The 20,000-nt window shown below is 41.0% G+C and overlaps 1 protein-coding gene across 1 annotated transcript in view; it reads right to left on the bottom strand.

Annotated features, from left to right (window-relative positions):
- Positions 1–20,000, bottom strand: part of LOC138019974 (vesicle-associated membrane protein-associated protein B-like) — an 81,595-nt gene that overhangs the window by 61,585 nt on the left and 10 nt on the right. Inside the window, exons 1-2 of the mRNA XM_068866962.1 lie at positions 19,822–20,000; positions 19,496–19,648 (exon numbers count right to left, since the gene is read on the bottom strand). The exon at positions 19,822–20,000 is cut by the window's right edge and continues 10 nt beyond it. Of these exons, the coding sequence (XP_068723063.1) occupies positions 19,496–19,648; positions 19,822–19,888 (220 nt within the window). The 5' untranslated portion in view covers positions 19,889–20,000. The remainder of the gene's footprint in view (positions 1–19,495; positions 19,649–19,821) is intronic.

Below are 20,000 nucleotides of genomic sequence, written 5' to 3'. Positions count from 1 at the left end.
ATGGTGATCTCCCAATTGTCAATGCCTTTTCAATATTCAATCCCTTGACTCTACCTGCTTTTAATGAGCACGGAAGCAAGCAAATGAAGACACTCACAAACCATCTGCCAGTGAATCTTTAGTGTCATCACAGATACAAAGTGACACCACTGAAATAGCCGATGCTAGCCTGAAAACAGACTCACTACTTACCAATTTTCAATCTGCTTCCAGTGAATCAGAGGTGGAAATACAAGTGCTATTTTCATTGATATGATTGCGCCGAATTGGCCACGCGCGATACGTAAATTAGCACGCGTTTTCTCTAGAGACCATCGTAATACCCATGGGTATTGAGCAGAGTATTTATTCGACCTCCACACTTGTAATCGCCCTGTTATGCGTTCATGCCCCGAGAGGTCGCTACAGAGCACCCCCTTTTTTGCCTTCGTTTCCACGTTTCTGTCGCTGAGCCTAATTTCCTTATGGCCGAAGCTCCTGTTCCTATTCCTCCAGATGTTTTGGTGGCTGCTCTTCCCGCTGCCGAAGCCGCAGCTGCAGCCGAAGTTCCTGCTGCCGGCGATAACCCGGTTGCTCCCGCTGAAGAGGTAAGCTGGTTTCTCTCGCTTTACTGTGGTTGTTTTTTGCTCGCTTCGTGGTCCACTTTTTAAATGTGTGGCATGTGTCGCCTTTGCTTCATGGCGTGGGTCGCCTTGCAAGTTTGTTTTCCTGGCGTGTGTCGCCTTTTAAGTTTGTTTTCATGGCGTGTGTCGCCTTACAACTTTGTTTTCATGGCGTGTGTCGCCTTCAATTTAGTCTTGATGGCGTGGGTCGCCGTTTGAACAGGTTTTTGGCGTGTGTCGCCTTCTAAGTTTGTTTTCATAGCGTGTGTCGCCTTCTATAAAGTTCGTTTTCATGGCGTGTGTCGCCTTACAACTTTGTTTTCATGGCGTGTGTCGCCTTCAATTTAGTCTTGATGGCGTGTGTCGCCGTTTGAACTAGTTTTTGGCGTGTGTCGCCTTCTAAGTTTGTTTTCATGGCGTGTGTCGCCTTCTAAGTTTGGTTTTCTCGGCGTGTGTCGCCTTACAACTTTGTTTTCATGGCGTGTTGTCGCCGTTTTAACTAGTTTTTGGCATGTGTCGCCTTCTAAGTTTCTTTCCTCGGCAACTGTCACCTTAAAATTTGTTTCCTTACCGTGTGTCGCTAACCAAGTTTGTTTTTCATGGCGTGTGTCGCCTTTTGGTATACTTTGGTGGCACGTTTTGCCTCGAATTTTGTAGATGAGTAAATAAATGAATAAATTATATAACCTTCTCTGCAAGGCGGAAAGCCAGTTTTAGCGTACCGGTCGATTCTATCTAAAATGTTTTTGCGGTCAGAGGCGTAAGAGTTGACACGGTGTTGTTTTCCCTACATGCTCTGTTAATATTTTGTTTCCATTTTTCGCACCTCACGAGTTTTAGTTTAACGACGTTGTGTAATTTTTCACTTAGTACTGCCGCGTGTAATCGGTTACGCGCATTTGTTGGGTCGGTGCGTGTAGGGCGCTTGATCTCCGCATGTAATGTGCGTGTAATACTAGAGCGTAAACATGATATTTTTATCCCCTTTGTCCGATACTGTTGTTGTCTCAGTATGCTCAATTGTGGTAAATATTTTCCTCCTTGCGCTACTTTGTTTCCTGACCTCAATTTTATTTTGACCTTTTCGCCAGGCTGAGATGACCATTAGAGAACTCCAAAATCAGCTTATGGAATTAAAAAGAACGTCCGCGTCCAATTCCGTTGGGGCTGCCCTTTTGTCACTTCAACAAGAGCTTGCTAAGCCTCCCCCGGTGTTCGACCCCTACAAAGCTCTTGCTGGATTAGAATCGCTGGTAGATTTGGCACGGGACACTGCAAACGCCAGGACTAAACGTCTCAGCACGATTCTACGCCAATGCCTTCCCCTCCTGGGCAAGCTGCAGTTCCAAAGCATTTTATTAAAGTTGGTCGGAGACAAAGAAGATGTTGAACGGGCGAAAGCTATCCAGAAGTCCCTGCGCCCTTCCGCTTCATGGGGGCCCAGTATGCCTCCGCGTCCGCCTGGTCCAGGTTTCTCCCGGAGGTCTTCTGATTTTAGCTATGCTCCGCGTCCACCGCCTACATGCTTCAATTGTCGCAGGCGTGGCCATATTGCTAGATTTTGCCCAAGGAACTAAGCCGTTTTTGTTTGCTTTTGTCACTATGATTTGTTGAATAAATGTTAACTTGTACTTGGACATGAGATGTGTTTTATTTTACTCCGGGATCGTCTCTTTAGGGCACTTCTGCTATCAATTTGGTCGATCTGGGACGGGTTTTCTAAACAATACCCGATACTCTGTCTGTGACGGGGTCCCTGGATCGGCCTAGTTGGTGGCTCCCCTTTTCCATACCTGTTTGCTTTTGTAGTTGTTTACTTCCCCTTTTTCTTTTTGCCTTGCTCGTTCTAGGTGTCTCCTAAATTATTTGACCTTCATTTAAAGAGGGCTCAAGAATCTGTTAGGTCCACACCCATTTGGTGTAACTGGAAAGGGGAGCCTGCCAGCTGGGCCGGTCCACTCCCGTCTGCCCGGATGGTGGCGTCCGGAAAGTTCCACGCTTCTCCTGATCTTCTTCGTTTTCGTGACCCCTCGTTTTTCATCCCAGGTTCCATCCACCACAGCCTTCCTATGTGGTCAGAGATCCTACAAGATTCCCCCAACCGTTCAGCATTTCTTCGCTACCTGGAGTTTGGTATAGATGTAAAAGAGTTTTTCACTGAGTTTAGGGGTACTTTTCAAGGTCGAGTTTATAGCAGCCCTTTACCCCCTCGCGCTCTCTTCCCCGACAACAGAAGCTGCCAAGCCTTTTCTGAATTTATATCTAACACTATTTTGGAACGGGTCGCCAATGGATCCTTGTCTGTCTGTGGGAAAGTTGGAGAAGTGTCACCCCCTCACCTGGTTATGCCGATCACTGTGGAGCCATCTAAGCCTCGCATGTGCCACGACGAGAGATTCCTCAATCTGTGGATCAAAGATCTCCCTTTTTCTTTGGATCTTATTACTGACCTTCCCCGATACGTTCACAAGGGTAATTTTCAAGCCACTTGCGACGATAAGTGTGGCTATGACCATATTCGTCTTTCAACAGAAAGTTGGACCTACTTTGGACTTGAGTGGAGTGGCTGGTTCTTCGTTTTTAATACCCTCCCCTTTGGTTGGAAGGCTAGCGCGTACCTGTATCATTCTGTTGGTCTGGTTGCTACTAGTTATATTTGTTCTCATGGCGTACCCTGTTCCCAGTACATAGACGACCGCCATTTTGGGCAACTTCAAGTCCGCCGTAATGCCCCTCCTTGTTTGTGGTCTGACTTTCAGCGTGCTCAAGCAGCCCTTTATATCGCATGTTACATCCTCATCGATCTTGGCTACTTCATTGGTCTTAAAAAGTCCACTCTTGTACCTACACAATCGCCTATTTTTCTGGGGTATATCACAGACTCTGTTAAAACTGCGTTCTTGATGCCGCCCGACAAGAAGATTAAATTCGCTTCACTGAGGGAAGATCTACTTAGCCACAAGACAGTATCTTTGAAGTCACTGCAGAAATTTGTGGGCAAGATCAACTCCTTCACACTTGTCGTCCCTGCCGCCAGGTTATTTTCTCGTGTGGCCTGCCTCGCGATGTCAAGGGCATCTAAGTCTCCAAGAGCTATTCCCGTTTCCCGCGAATTAAAGGCGGAGTTCGAGCACTGGCGTTTCCTTGATTCTTGGTCTGGGTTTTTGCCTTGGAAAGACGAAAAACATTTCCAGTTGGATGTCTTCTCTGATGCTTCGGACTCTGGTTGGGGTGGCATCCTTCGACTTCCCGACCAACCTCGGCAAGAATTACACGGTCATTGGGATCTGTCCGAAAGTGACCTACCCATCGTGGTAAAGGAAGCATTGGCCCTTCTCTATGTTCTGCAAAATGTTGCTGGTTTGATCTCAAACGCTAGAGTTGATTGTTTCGTTGACAGCGCGGCCCTAGTTGCTTGCTGGAGAAAGGACGGTTCTAGGAACACCCGCGTTAACAACGCTCTTAAAGAAATCTTCCATTTAACGTTATCTGCTAATTTGCAAGTCATTTTGCACTTTGTCCCTTCTCAACAAAATCCGGCAGATTCTCCGTCTCGCATTCCCTCAGATCGGGACTGCACGCTTAGCCCTGCGTCTTGGCTCATTGTACAACGAGCATTTGGCCCACACACCATCGATCTTATGGCTACATCCGCAAATATCCAGAAAGATTCTTCTGGTATGGCACTCCCTTTTTTTGCACCGTCACCCTCACCACAGGCTCTCGGTGTCAACGTTTTCTCGCAGACTCTGTCTCCATCCCTCAGTGCGTATGTGTTTCCTCCGTTCGTGCTTGTCGGCCCCCTGATTAGATTCCTCGCATCTCAAAGCTGCCCCTACACGATTGTAGTACCAGACCTTCGTCCAAGAAAATACCGGTGGCCGCTTCTCGTCTCGTCCTGTGTTGAGTCTCTCAAGCTGGGTTCCAAAGGATATCACAACATTCTGCTTTTCCCGACAAATACCAGCGTTGAATCTAGGCCACTTCAATGGGACTTATGGGTATTCCGAATTTGCCCGGTTTAAATTCTTAACATAGAAGAGAATGCGTTTTCCTTATATTCAGAGCTTTGACCCTCGGTGTTTTATATTGTTCTTATTATTTGTGTAATTCCTCATTAAAGTGCTTAAGCCCATTTGTTTTTGCATTTTTTCCTCTTTTTAGTCTCCCGCGAATGTTCCACGCATTTGGAAGCCTGCCTCCTCGTGTCCTGACTGCTCTTACGCCAACGACTGTGGTTTTAACTTTTGCCAAAATTGTGGATTTCAACCCGCTCCCCCTTCGGTCCCGTCTAGCACTGCCAGGGTTTCCCTTGATCTGCCTGCGATTGATCGCAGAATCTCCTGTCTTCAATCTGCCAGAGCTGCCAAACCATATGAAAGACAGAAATGTAAATTACATTTGGAACTGGAGTCCTTTTTGTCTTCTCTCCCTACCCCTAAGTCTCCCATCTCTGCTTCCCCAAAAGACCTCATCAGATTTCTCGTATGGAAGGACTCTAAGGGGAAAACCAAGATTCACGTGCCTAGCTGTCCTAATTTTGGCCCTCATTCCAAGCGGAAATGTAGCTGCCCCTCTAGATTGGCCGCTGGTACAGTTGATAGCACAATTGGGAAATTGCGTTCTATTTTTAATTCTCTTGGCCGGTCTGGCGTGTGGTCAGGGTTATCTCCTGGTAACCCAGCAGCTCATCCGTCTGTCAAGGAATACCTCGCTTCTATCTCCGAGGAACAAGCAAAAGCAAGAGTCTCGCCTCGCCAAGCCGTGCCTTTTTTCTTCGACAAGTTCTCTAAACTCTGCTATTACCTCCATAAGCAGACATTTCTTCCATCCATATCCCCCCTGGAAAGGTACATCATGAGCCGTGATCTGGCCTTCTTCTGCCTAGATTTCTACTCCGGTGACAGAGCATCTGACCTCGGCCGTGTTTTTACTAAAGAGGTTCTCCTGCTTCCTGGAAAACAAGGCTTATTGTTTCACCACAAGTTCAGAAAAACGCTTCGAGGAAAGGACTCCAATATCTTTGCTGTTAAGAAATGCCCTCACGACAGCATAGTCTGTCCAGTCGTAAACCTCACTACATATGTTAAGCTGGCTGACCTCATGAATATCAAACTTCGGGAGGGCTTTTTGTTCCGTGCCACTGACCCAAAGGGCCGTGTCTCCACAAAGCCTTTCCTTGGCTCTACTGTAGCTAACCGCCTACGCCTCCATCTCACGACTCTGAAACTTCACAAGGGCGAAACTATGCACAGTTTTAGGAGTGGTTGTTCCATAACCCTATCCCTCCTTGGTGCCTCAGATGACCAAGTGGCTAGACACGTTGGATGGAAAAGCGTGCAGACGGCTCAATATTATTCTCAAGTCCCCAAAGTTATGGAGTTGTCGCTCCCGGCTTCTCTTCTTGCCCAGGGCTCTGTTAAGGGGAGGGATAATATTTCCCCTGCAGAATCGTTGGGGGCCGAGTTTCGAGCTCGTAATAATCTCGAAGGACTTTCCCTCGCTTTCCCTTGAAACATTGTATCTATCTTCCCCCTTTTTGAATAAATTGAGCTTCTGAGATTGGGAGGAATGTGAGTCTCTTGAAGTATATGTTGGGTTATTTGCGGCAATTTGTGCTTAAGTAAGAAATTATTTTCGCCCACATCTTAGTATCTTTGCGTGTGCCATAGAGGTGCAGCATTACAATGAAAATTCTACTACTATTTTCATTGATATGATTGCGCCGAATTGGCCACGCGCGATACGTAAATTAGCACGCGTTTTCTCTAGAGACCATCGTAATACCCATGGGTATTGAGCAGAGTATTTATTCGACCTCCACACTTGTAATCGCCCTGTTATGCGTTCATGCCCCAAGAGGTCGCTACAGAGCACCCTTGTCCCACCCACCTCCCCTCAGCGACGGAAACCTCCATCCTGCTGCACTTCTTCGCATGCGCGGAAATTATTTTCGCCCATATCTTAGTATCTTTGCGTGTGCCATAGAGGTGAAAATTCTACTACTGTGTTGAACCTACATGTAACTGTTGATGTTCCCTGCCACGATGACACAGACCCTGATTATGATAGTCAATGATGTTGAAACATGCCATGCTTGCTACACAAGCATAATTTACGTGCTTCAGCCGCCTACTCAGTTCAGATCATACACCGAATAAATTTTCTAGTGACAACCCTGTGTACTTCCTGAAGAGATGTACGGTTGAGAAAGATGGCTGAGATAAGGTTGAAAAATTAACATCAACAGTCAGGAAAGCTTGACTTAAGTCTTACCAACATTTGCAAGCTATATAGAAGTAAGAATTTTAGAGGGGGAGATATTAGCAGATAGTTTTAAGGCTACAATTTCCTTTACACCTTAGTTTCCAAATCTTTTCCATATTAGAATTATTATTATAAGTAAAATAGGCATCATAGTAAATCTTCTCACTATACATACAAATTGAATGACTCAATTTGTACAGTTTCTAGTATATAGTTTATAAAACATATTCTTAATATTGATGGCCAGAGGATATCCAAGGTTTAGATTTAAACTTGATTTCCTTTCTTGAAAAAAGTGCTCTGGCAAAACAAGGTTCTTTGTTTTTTTGCAACATTGCAGAAATCTAATGCTGTGCATTTGCAGCTACCTAAAGAAGTTACTCAACTCTTAAAACACCTTTTAAAAGCTTATCTTTAATTGATTTCCTAAATTCTTGGGACTGACAACACTTGCCTTCATTGTTAAACCCCAAAGTTGAAATAAAAACAATCAAATTTGAGTGAAAATAAAGCACAAGGAACGGACCGAGTCATGTTGTTCACCGCTATCAGAAAACAACATGGACGTCACCTGGTTTGTACTTAAAGGAAGTACTTGTACTTGTCAGCTGTGTGTGTATGTCATGTTTGTATAAAGATGTATGGAAGCCATCGATCAGAGAAAAGCATGTCGCTAAAGTAAAACGAGAGCCATGCAAATAATCAAGGGCAACTAAACAGTCAGCCATTTGCCTTGTTAGTTCTCCCGAATAGCGTGGTATTTTCATGCATGTGGTGGAGAGATCAGTGTTGAATTCCGGGCGAAGGGATCGGTGGAAGAAAATGCTTAACTTTTATTTACTGAAGGCTTTTAGTATTATTTGTGACCCCATACCAGTGAGGTTACTCCCTCTGAAAGAAATGGTCTCATATGTTAGCGGCATCCATAACTTGCTATCTATAGACCGAATGCATAAATGGCGGCCAAAAAAATATTCTTTTGTTATGTGCTAATTAGACTCACTAGCCTCATTTGCATGTACAAAATACAAAAGAAATGTTGCTTGAGAGAGAGACTAGTGAGTCTAATTAGCACATAAAAAAAAGAATACTCTGAGTATCTCAGAGGTGACAAGAGTCAATGCTCAACTTATGTCAAGACGCGTCAGTTTATGTCACGCATGACCAGTACTTCAAATTAAGAACACAACGGGAGCGGATGCAAATTTTGAGGTGACGATAGTGTGACATCACATCACAAATAAATACAAAAACGTAATGTGGTGAGGATCAGTACATGAGTTTACTTTTTGAGGTTTTGTTCTGCAGACTTAAAGCACATGCAAATTTCTGAATAACAATAAATTATACAGTTCACGCTTCGGATACTGCAAATTTGACTTCGAGCAAACGAAAGATATTGATGACTTCGTTTCAGTTCACAGAATGATCATTTTTATGATTTGGGATGGAGGGAGTAAAGAAATCCGCTAATTCGTCTCTGTGAAATAGCAAATAAACATGGTGTGACATTGTTGCAAACAGATCGATGGCATCGCTGGAAAATGACATGTCACGTTATGATTATTTGTTTCATTTAACATAACTCTATCGATCAACAAAAGTGACTTCGACAGTATCAAATTGTAGCTACAATTGTAAAGACAAAGAGTTACTTACTCGACGTTTAATGTTCTATGATGGAAAGTATAAATGATTGTTTACTCTCAACACCTAGAATGGCTTGCATGAACTTTCCCAACCGGTTTTTCCAAAAAAAAAAAATTTTTCAACGGCTCAGTACATAATTTTCTAACACCTTTTCTCAACACCTCCAACAGATTGGAAGAATCAGACAAGTTCCGTGGAGTACGTGTAGGGAATGCAAATGACTTGGAACGCTTTGCTGAGCTTTTAGATACTCTTATTGTAAAACCATGTGATGTTGGTCAAAAAGGTGAACTGGGCACAGGTTCATTGTATGTATCTCTTCTTCGAAAGCTAAACTAGATGCTCCATCAGCGTACACTGGGTTGCCTGTGGTATGTGTTACTCAAAAACAGAAGGGACTGAGTTGGGTGGTATTGAACTGCAGCGTTCCAGGCAATTTTTTCAAGTCGGGGGTCATTAAGACCATTTAAGGGCCACCCAGAAGTCGTGCTAGCAGAGGCCCTTTGGCTCCCACGTTTATACGACGAAACAGATCTTTTTCTGAGATTAAAAACCTGGCTACCAGCCTAGTAATCATTTGTCAGAAAAAAAAATTCCTGTCAGCTTGAGAAAAAATAGGCACGCATTGCGTACGTGTGGTAGTGCAGTAACACACCGCTTTCTTCCATTATGTGACCACCCACAGGGAAACCAACAAAAAAGGTGATGACACGGGCACGCGTGCATGACACGGCACGCTGAGCGTGACATACAACGCGGCATATGCGCATATTTAATGAGTAACACAATAGATGTCACGGTGGCTTTTGTTGTGCACACTGAGACACTCCAAACCTTTTGTTTTAGCGTGGCGTGTTGCATGTTACAGGCACCATAAAATTGCAAAAGTAATGCAACGAAATTCGTCGAAATTCGTCCTTTGTTCTCGCGAATTTTCCAAGAAAAGTCATCAAATTTTCGATCGATTTTTCGTAGGGTTTGAAGCCAAAAATTCACGATCTTTCTCGAAAATTCGAGATAGCGAAATTCGAAGTAACGAATTTTCGAGGTAACCAAACGAAAATTCGAGATAACAAAATTCGAAGCAGCGAATTTTTGTGACATGAATCGGCGGCCGCCATCAACAACATCGCTGAAGAAGCGTATGTACGCGTAAATAAACGCGTTAGGGTTAGCGTAAATAAAGTCGTATCGAAAATAGATTCAATGATCCGACAGTTTAATCGGCTACTTCCAACGAAAAAGAAATGATTGCCTCACACAACAAAAACTGCGATTGCTTCACAAACAAGAGTTTGTCGTAGAACTTACACATTGTGAAATGAAGGCAGAAAAGAATCATCGCGACAAATTCGAACTTGGCAAATTTTTGTGCAGAAAATACGAGGGGAAAGTTCGAGAAGAGAAAATAAGGAGCAAAATTTCGCTCAATTTTTTGAGGTCGTTTATCGAACAGAGCGATTTTTCGCGCGAAAATTCAAAGTCAATTTTCGTTCCAAGGGAATTTTTGTTCGAAATTTCGCGTAGTTGGAAACAATAGGCCTTGAGAATTATCATGACTTTTCGTTGAAAATTCGCTTCCATCGAAAATTCGATAATTTTTCGTCGAAAAGCCAGGAAAAGCCGCAAATTTCGGCGAAATACGTTTGCATTACTTTTGCACAATACTGTATTCTGCGGGATTTTGCAGCTATTTCCGCAGGTAAGTCGGCCCTCACTCGGCTTTGGAAGTAGGGTGTTATACTTGGTTTTTAGCGAGCGTTTTGGCACAGCTGTCATGCAATTTCACTCACTCCGTGTCTTTTTACGCGGTGCTCTATTTTACTTTTGCTGACATGCTCTTTTGTTTGGTATAACACGCTCTTTTGTTTACAACTTGTAGTATCAGACACAAGAAAATTTTAATGAGGCGTGCATTACGACACTGCACTCCCGTGTTAAAGAAAATTTCTTTTGTCTAGCGTGCTAAAATAGCGTGGCCGTGTCATCACCTTTTTGTTGGTTTTCCCCTGGACGGTCACATATTGCCAACTGAGCTGCGTTTTGTCTTCCAGGAGATTCAAGTTGTCTTTGCAGAATATGTAGCTCTAATAGTACACAATATTGTTTGGGTATTGTATATCATTGTACTGCCATGGTAGAAGTCTTAAGTAAATAGCCCCCTGAGAAGACGTGTGGTTGCTAGCAAAGTACTAAACTCAGAAGGACTGAAGAAAATATAAGGGAATCAAGAAACATGGGCTTCTGGGCTGACATGTTGATCATTTTCAAGTTCCCTCACAACTTCTTTTCACCACAAGTTTAAGCGTGCACTCTGAGCGTCTAACAGCTTTATAATACAAAAGTTCACTGAAGCTAAGCCCTTTCTGGCCGGGTTAGTATCTGGATGGGTAACCTAAGAAACACACCACTTCATAACAGAAGGATAGGACCAAAAATTCTATTTTAACACTCAAAAATGCGAACTAAGAAAGGTACAGAGTTTGTTAGCTTGCTTTACGCAAAACAAATGTTGATGCAAAAGTAAATAATATTGATACACAGTTGTTAGGAAGAGCAGAATGGAGTTTTCAGGACGGTCAATCCATAATAAGATATTTTTCCATCAACTGCAAATATAAAAAGTTACCATCAGCAAAAAACACTTTGGCAGGTTTTTGCTACGTTCAATTTTGCTATTACAGTGCACTACCACAAAAATCTTCCCGTATCACATTTCAACCCACGGATGCAAATTTGTTGAGCTCGAAAAGTACACATGTTAAATTCATAAAGGCAGGAAATCTCACAAAATATTTTCCAGCGAATCAAACAACATATTTACTATTAGAGGCAAAAAACCCTTCCTATTTCAATTGTGTGCGTGCAAACACGTGTCACAAAGCATATGAAATTAAATAAATTTCAGAAACAAAGCTCACTTGATATCCAATGGCGAAAAATGAAATTGTCGTCGAAGACCATTACTCGTCACCTTAAACCTTTGACGTCCAAACCGGACGAAACCGGCCAGACTTAGTATTTTATTTTACTCTGTCTAACGCCAGGCGATTTTACTCGTCAATGGGGAACCCCTGGGAGTCAATGGGTTAAAGATTCCAGATATTTATTTTTCACTGGCCATCTTGTTTATCCAAATGACGTTCCATTCTTGGGGTCCATGAGGTTATATAAAATTTTTGTAGAAATGCCCCACTCAAAACTACAAAATGAAGGTCCTTGCTAAAAGCGCTTTATTTCAATCTGGCCAAATTTCTCGGAAATCAGTCAATTGCACATATACCCTATAATTTTGTTCAAAGGGGAGGAATTTCCCAGAAAGACGAACTCAAAATGTCACACAACTTCAGAAAGAGGTGTCGACACGAAAAGCCGCTAGCTAATGACATAAGGGATATCTGGCGTTCCAGGTAAGGAAACATGCGCTTCGCGGGAAATTCGAGTGTGAGAGTAAAGATCGAGCAAAGCCTTGTTACATGGTTTGCTTGTATTGTACCAAGCAACAAATTTTTCAAAAGATTTTTTCTGAAAATGTGCGCTCAGAAATAGTACATAATCAAAATTACTTGACTTGACGAAGATGACATCGCCTTGTGTTCCACAGACCTACTGCGCTTTGCGTTCGGTTACCGAAAAATGTAAAGCCTGGTTTTCAATAGCGAAGCAAGCGCAAGCATAAGAGCCCTTGTTTCACCGTGGAAACAGAGTTGACGCAAGCATAAGCACAAGCCTGAGCGCAAGGATCAAAATTTTTCCTTTTCCTTGTGCTTGCTCTTATGCTTGCACTTGTGGGTCTGACCAATTAAAGCACTCGTTCCAGATTCTCCGCGTCTGAGCATTTGAACAAAATGGCAGATGCCGTGGTTGTTATTTAATGCTTATGTCAACATTCGTTTTCAATAGCATAAACTACTTATGCTTGTGCTTGTGTTTGCGCTTGTGTTTGCGCCACTAGTGAAAACCAGGCTTAAGTTACCAGCCCTGGCACACGTTTAAATGTTAGCCGCTACACTGATCCGTTTCACAACAATAATTGTTGAGCGAAATTTCTGTTGCCATTTCAACGTCATTATCAGTTTTAATGAACTCTCCATAATAAACAAATTTTTAAAAATAAATCTTTGAATTCCACTGCAAGATAAAAAAAAGCTCTTCCAATGTAAAACTCATAATGATATGCAAAGTTGGAATACGCTAAAATAACAATTTTTTTTTCACCTAACTCGACAAGTTCACGGGCGTTTACGTCACTGTTATGATAAATACCAGTTTGGCCCAGATCGCTGATCAATATTTTTCCCCATGCATTATCACAACTGAGCATGAATACGAACGTTTTTGAATAGAATACTGTTGGTAAGAAGAACTGTTAGATGACAGGTGCCATGTGCAACACTATCAGGAGAACCTAATGCTTGTTAATGTCACTATCACTATCAGGATTGCTTAGTGGTTATCAACTGCGCCTCCCACCTCTGCGACCCATGTTCAAAACCTGGCCTGAAGGTCGTATGTGGGCTGAGTTTCAGTCGATATCAATCTGACTCAGAGAGTTTTTCTCCGGGTACGCCGATTTCCTCCCTCCTCAAAATCGACTCTTGATCAATAGCATCAGGGCGGATACCCTCGTATAGGGATAACCTCTGCTATCTCTCCCTTTCATTTGTATTGAATGAATAAAGTTGGTATTATTGTTCAAGATGAATAAAAACAATGTCTGAAATAAAATATTTGTCTTTTCTTTGTTATTGTGAGCCTTCGTATAATATGGAAAAGCCCTTTAACTAAAAGCATTCGTTTCTTTTTGCGTGACATAAACAGTAGTTTGAGGCTGGCATGAAGCCACTTGAGTTCATTTGGCTTAGCATCGAGCGAGGGTCTTCGTTTTGTAGTTTGAAGGGGGCATTTCTACAAAACGAAGACCCTATCAATTTTAATGTTTCAGCGTAAAATAAAGCTTTTTAGCGTGGGTCTTCATTTTCTACATGTAGTTTGAGGGGGGCATTTCTACAAAACGAAGACCCTATCTATTTTGTTTCAGTGTGATATAAAGCACTTTAGCGAGGGTCTTTGTTTTGAAGTTTGAGGGGGGCATTTCTACAAAACAAAGACCCTATCGATTTTTTGTTTTAGCGCCGAACAATGCGTTTCAGCACGTTTTGGGTCGTTGTTCTTGGGTCTTGGGTCTTCATTTTGTAGACACCCCGCGACATGGAGTGGTCAGGAGTTGCTTAACAAACTTGAAGAATACAGTTATGGTTCTTCGCTGGTATAATATTTGAATCATTAATAAGGTTTAGTTCAAAGTTGGAGCTTTTCAACAACTATCCCGTAAACATTTCTATTTGGACAGGATGCAAAATTTGAAGAGCTTTTGATTCTAAATACATTGTATATCTCCTGTCGGACTGCACTGGCGGCTAAGTTATGCAATAAACCACACTTTTTTTTTAAAGAAATGTCCTTTTTACCCCTTTGGGAGAACCGTTCATCATGATAGCGAAAAGCGTACGAATTATTAAACATAAAGATGTAAGAATTAGGCATGATGAAAGGTTATCAACATTCTCTGTTTTCAGCTGTCATGGCAAAATGAGATGAACATAACAGGCTTTCATGACAGGGGGTTGTGTTGTTGTGTTTCAGTTGTGTTGCATCGGTGCTGTAAAAAACAGTTTGGATATTCATTCTTTACCTTGGGGAGCTACAGTGTGTAGGTGTGATAACATTAAACAATGCCTTGCAAAGTACCATTGTTTCCTTGCGGCACATTACCACAATTAAGTCGGCCGCTGCGTTCGGTCGCTTTCGTCTTTGCCTCGGTTGCGGTTTTCGTCCAACCTTGGTGATTTCGCGGTAAACACTATCGGCAAAGACGAGGTATCACCCAATGCAAATGCACTAATACCGTATTTACCCGTGTATAAGTCGACCTTTTATGGCCTCAAAAGAAGCTCCAAAAACCACCCTCGACTTATACATGGGTCAAAGATTTTGAGCCAAGTTCCAGCTAGGTAATTCATTCAAAATTAACATAATAATGTTGTCTTGGGCATAACGAACGCAGTGGACAAAAGCCGACAAAAGACTTCAAAATGAATGCAAGCAATTCCAGTTGAAATGAAAAAGGATTTGTCCAACTCTAAATGTTGAAGATACTCACAAGCACAAATATCAAAAAATAGACACTGGAAATTTTCGTGCAGAATTAAGCTCTAAAAAGTACTTCTGTTTCTTCAATTAGAACGCGATCGTTCAACGACTTAGCACAATACCTAGCACAATACCTCGTGTTTGTGTGCAAGCATCGTTACTCGTGTTGCCTGAAAATGCTGGTTGGTAATGATTGTTTTTCATTCTTTATACAAACCTGGCTGATTTAAATGCTTTTACAAACTTTGTCTTGTTTGGTTTATGAGTTTTGTTTTGTTTGTCATGTGAGAAATTATAAGTCAAGGACCAATTAAACCTTGCACATTTTCGCATTGTTCGCAAGTTATTTTCAAAGATTGACTCCAGCTTTTGTGACGTTGTGCTCATCCTCTAAAGCCCTTTATCCTTGAACAACGAAACAGGTTAGTTTGAGGTTTACATGTTCGATTTTCTGAGAACTTTTTCGAAACTCAAGGACAAAATGCCCACATATACAACAACTGCTGAACCACAAAACTATTAAGCGATTGAGGCCCTGATTTTTTTGTGTATCCACATTTCCAGAAATCGAAGAACACAAGATTAGTGTCCAATGAACATTTAACAAATAAATTAAGAAATTGCTTTTTTTGCGATCAAAAATGATGGGGTCGACTTATACACGGGTAAATACGCTAGTTTTGAGCGGTACTGCAAGTTTTCCACTATCATGATGAAAAGTTCTCCCACGTCGCTGCTAGTGCAGTCTGACATGAAATATACTTAAAATCAAAAGCACTTCAAATTTTGTGTCATGTCTAAATAGAAAATGTTTCAGGATAGTTGTTGAAAAGCTCTAACTTTGGACTAAGCCTTATTAATGACTCAAAGATTATACCAACGAAGAACCGTAACTGTATTTCCAAAGTTTGTTAAGCAACTCCTTGTCGCGCCTTAATTACGATCATTTCTGATTCAAAATATTAAGTGGCAGGTCATTCAGCAGTTGAGCTTGAAATTCAGAAATATTCATTCCTCTGAATTATTAAGATTAACTTAAATTAATGCTTCAACAACCACACGATAGATGAGTTCAAGCCTCTGCCAATTTGGCGAGTTAAAATGTAAAATAATCTAAGCTGCATGCTTCTGTCATGCAAGCGAGAGCAATAGCTCATGAAATATGTTGTTTGATGCGAACTGCTTACATGCAACAAGTTTGTAACAAATGGAGAGCCACGCAACCTGAATGACTGACAATTACTTGTAAAGTTAATAGTTTTCTTCCATCTTTCAGTCTATGAGATCTAAATGCCTTTCACATATCTTTCAAAGCCAACCCCTAAATGAGCGGCGTCACCATTCATATGAGATTTCCCAAATACGTGTAAATTTTTCATAGAATTTCTGCTGATTTTTTAACATCTGTATTGAACAGATGAGCAATTTGCAGAAATCTTTTGTTTCGGGAAAAAGAAAAAACGATAAATGCTTTTATTAAAGAGACTTTATTATAATCAAATGCGCCAAACATCACAGATTGTAAATACGGCAAATAACTAATTATCGCTGCGATTGATCCACAAGAATATGCAGATTTCTTTGATAGCATCTGCTCCAAATAAAAGCATACCACGTCCTCTCTTAACCACGGCGTAAATCAACTGGAAAAAATCTAGGTGAAACCTCGGCTTTCGGTTACCGTAGACAAGGTTTTACCTCCATCAAACTGAAGATTGAATCTCCGGCTTCACCTCGTCAAAACCGCAGCAAATGCACAAATAGTTTATTTTTTTTTTTTTTAATTTAAACATACATGTATTAACCATTGTTTGCCCCCAAAGCACCTTGGCTTATCAAGGGTGCTCACAATAATACAGTAATCAGGCTTACACTCAAAACACACAGACACACAAGATTACAACAAAAAAATTGACATCACTGAAGATATATTAATTTAACAAATAGACAGTGGCCAACGAAAAGCAATTTGTACTAATTAAAAGTTACATGACTAGAAATATATTAATTCAACAGTCAAACAGTGGCAATCGAAAAGCGATTAGTATTGATTATAAAACTCTGGACTTCACGAAATAAAGCACAGTTGATATCATAATTTACAGATTTAACGCCTAACAATAAACAATTAATTTTCCTAGAATCGCTGCTCGATGACCACGTTTCACCGAGAATACTAGCAGCAGAGGCGGCATACCTGGGGCAAACCAAAAAGAAGTGTTTCACCGATTCTGATTCAAGACCGCACTCGCAAATAGGCAATGCACAACGGTTAATTTTAAACAAATATTCTCTTAGACAAGAGAAACCAAGTCTAAGGCGGGTGTGATCAATAGATGCACGCCTTGAAAAAGAAAAATCAAATAACTTATTATAAATATGGGGAAAGAGAGTTGACCTTAATTTAGCTTTAAAAGTGGGAAGAGATACAGAGTTTCAAACATCTAGGTCCAGAGAATTCCAGCCAGTGATAGCAGATGGAAAGAAAGACTCTAAACCTAAATAGTTTCGAGTAGTTTCAAGCAGTAATGTATGCAAGAACGAACACTTTTAAATATAGCTGTTTTGTAGATATGTGGAATTCAAGTGCATTCTAGGACGCAATGACAAACTCTGGATACATGTACATCTCTGCTTGCATGTTCTTGTGGCACAAGAGCTTTTTGCACCACTTCTTGCATGTGCATTATTTTTGGGCTGTACTGTACTTGGGTCAATTTTCCCTGGATATGTGCCACTGGCCTATCAGAACCCCTACCACTTTACAGTCTACATGTATTTTATTGCCAATTATAGACCCCATCATAGTCACTTTTGGGTAAAATTTAATGTAATTTTTGCAACCTTAGCTTAGTCACTTTCTGTTTATGCAATTTCTTAATGATCAATTGTAATTTAAAAACGGAATGTAATGGGACTAGTAAATATTAAATCAACAGTGCTACAGTCGATGATAACTTCTTTTTCTACCGAAAATCTTTCCATTTTTAATCCCACTAGCCAGAACTTTCTTAGTCCCAAAATCCTGACAATTTGCGACCCCATTCTAGTAACTCAGTTGGGAACTCTGTTGAAAATGCAATCCCATTATAGTGAATCCAGTTGTAAAAATGGGAATTTTTATTTACAACCTATCGACTCCTAGCTAGGAGTGAGACTCAATGGCTTTTCAGAGATGTATCCAGAGTGCGTCATTGCGCCCTGGGACACAATCGTTTTTCTTTTGGACACACAGAATATAAAATCAAGGGTCCAATTGGACGCAAAAAAAACTGAATGTTAACGCAAATTACAAATGTCAGGAAAAAGATACACACCACATATTTCAAAACAAAACTGAACATTTCCAATTGTCACTACGAAGAAATGATCGAGTTCTTTAAATTTCAAGGTAAGCTGCTATTTTCGGATTTTTGTAGTTGAATGTTTCATTTTGTCAACGCTTATGTACAAGCTTGAGGAGATTTGTTCCACGTGTTGCATGACATTATCTGAGCTAATTTTTGGGCGAGACAATCGGCAACACTTTCGATGTGCCAGTGATTAATTTAACATTTCAGTCGAAGTTCAGTTTGCTGCATGCTTTCCAAGTGAATTTAAAGCATTGGTTTGTTTTTAGTGAGCGAAATGACAGAGAATCCAGCGGCAAAGTATGTTAAATTTTTGTTTTGTGTGACCCTATTGATATTAATTCCGGGCATGCACGTGTCATTGTCTCGGTTCTCGTTTCGCACGTAACTTGTCTGTTTTGCAAATTAAGCCCCTTTTTCAGAGTTAGTGTTAAAAATAACATGTTTTATGTGAAACTTGCATGTATTCAATTGCTTCATTATTAGCAATGGCCATGGCAAAGTCATGGGCCAACAATGAACTGTGTATCACCTATATTTTGTTTAGTCTTTTGTTCCTAAATTACACCTTGTGTTGTTAAAATAAATGATGCTCTTTTACAGAAAACTGAGATTCAGTTCTGGTTTTTTTTGGCTGTGGAGATCTAGATCATTTATCAACTGGAGCCAACAGTTCCTACAGTGTACAAGATTTTTTCAGATGTGATTGATGGAGCTTTGACAGCCCATCCATTTTGATTGATGAATCAACGGGCACAACAGTTTCAAAGAAATTGATCATTTTATTTTAAGGACATATTCGAGGAGAGGGATAAGACTTCATTTTTGTGCAATTGAGAAATTTGAAAGGGTACTGCAGCAGCAATTAAGAGACGACATATCGAATATTAATTCTTGAATATTAATCAGCTGGACCCCCAAAATTTTGCAATGGACTCCCAAATTTTTCGAGAAGGGGTCCAGAAGACCCCCAAATTTGAAAACCTGGCTACATCTCTGGCTTTTACTCTGTCTAATGCCAGAAGATTTTACTCGTCAATAGGGGCTGGTTTAGGAGTCAATGGGTTAATACCTGGTGGATGCAGGCTCAAACATGTAACAAAGGAAAGGTATCCCCTTGTTTTGATGGGTCAATACTTCCAAGCAATATGTTAGTCAAGGAGCATGGTACATGGTTTGTGTCTACGTGGGAGGGAGCCACTGGGTCACACTGCTACAAATTGCAACTTAGCATATCAAAAGTGTACATTGATATACGAGAAAAAAACACGACTTGCACCCAAACATCATTTAAGTCACCTGTTAGTGCCTTATTTATAGTTGTGGAAACAAAGGGTTCTTTCGTTCGCTTAGTTGGCAGATTTAATTAAATAACAAAACGAAATGTTGGTAAACAGACATCACACATGTTATATGTATCGAGTCATACAGTAGTTGGTGAGAAAGGAGGTAAAAATTACTTTTTCGACTTACCGGCCACTTCTACTACCCCGTGAGCCTCCACAAATCCACTATTTGGGCGAACGCAATACCTTTTTGGAGCTGTAGTTTTCACTTTGAAGCAGACGTTCTTCTCTGTTGGGTTCGTAAGTTTGAGATTCGCAGTCACAACCTTTGTGAACGATCCTAAAATAAACCGTGAGTTACCCTGTTAAATTACTTACATTCAACTTAAAATTACAATGAAGTTAAAGTTAATAGTAATATTAAGCTGAATTTAACAGTGAACCAGCTTGTCGATAAGGACAGACAGACTAAAGAAGTTCAATTTGCATTAACTGCGAACATGGACTAAATACCCCGAAATCGCAACTCTGAAGATGGCTCAAGTTTTAGCACTTGTTCTCCTTTCGACATTTCGACCATGAACTTTGAAATAAGGTTTAAAAACCTTCAAACTTAACAATGAACTTCTACGTTGCCCTGCAGACGAGTTTCAAAGGATGACGAAAAAGGTGTTCTCGGAGCATGATCCAAT

Source organism: Montipora capricornis, chromosome 10 (genome assembly GCF_036669925.1).
Source record: "Montipora capricornis isolate CH-2021 chromosome 10, ASM3666992v2, whole genome shotgun sequence".
Lineage (NCBI taxonomy): Eukaryota > Metazoa > Cnidaria > Anthozoa > Scleractinia > Acroporidae > Montipora > Montipora capricornis.
The sequence above is the reverse complement of the archived record's forward strand: the minus strand, read 5'-3'. Positions and strand labels throughout refer to the sequence as shown.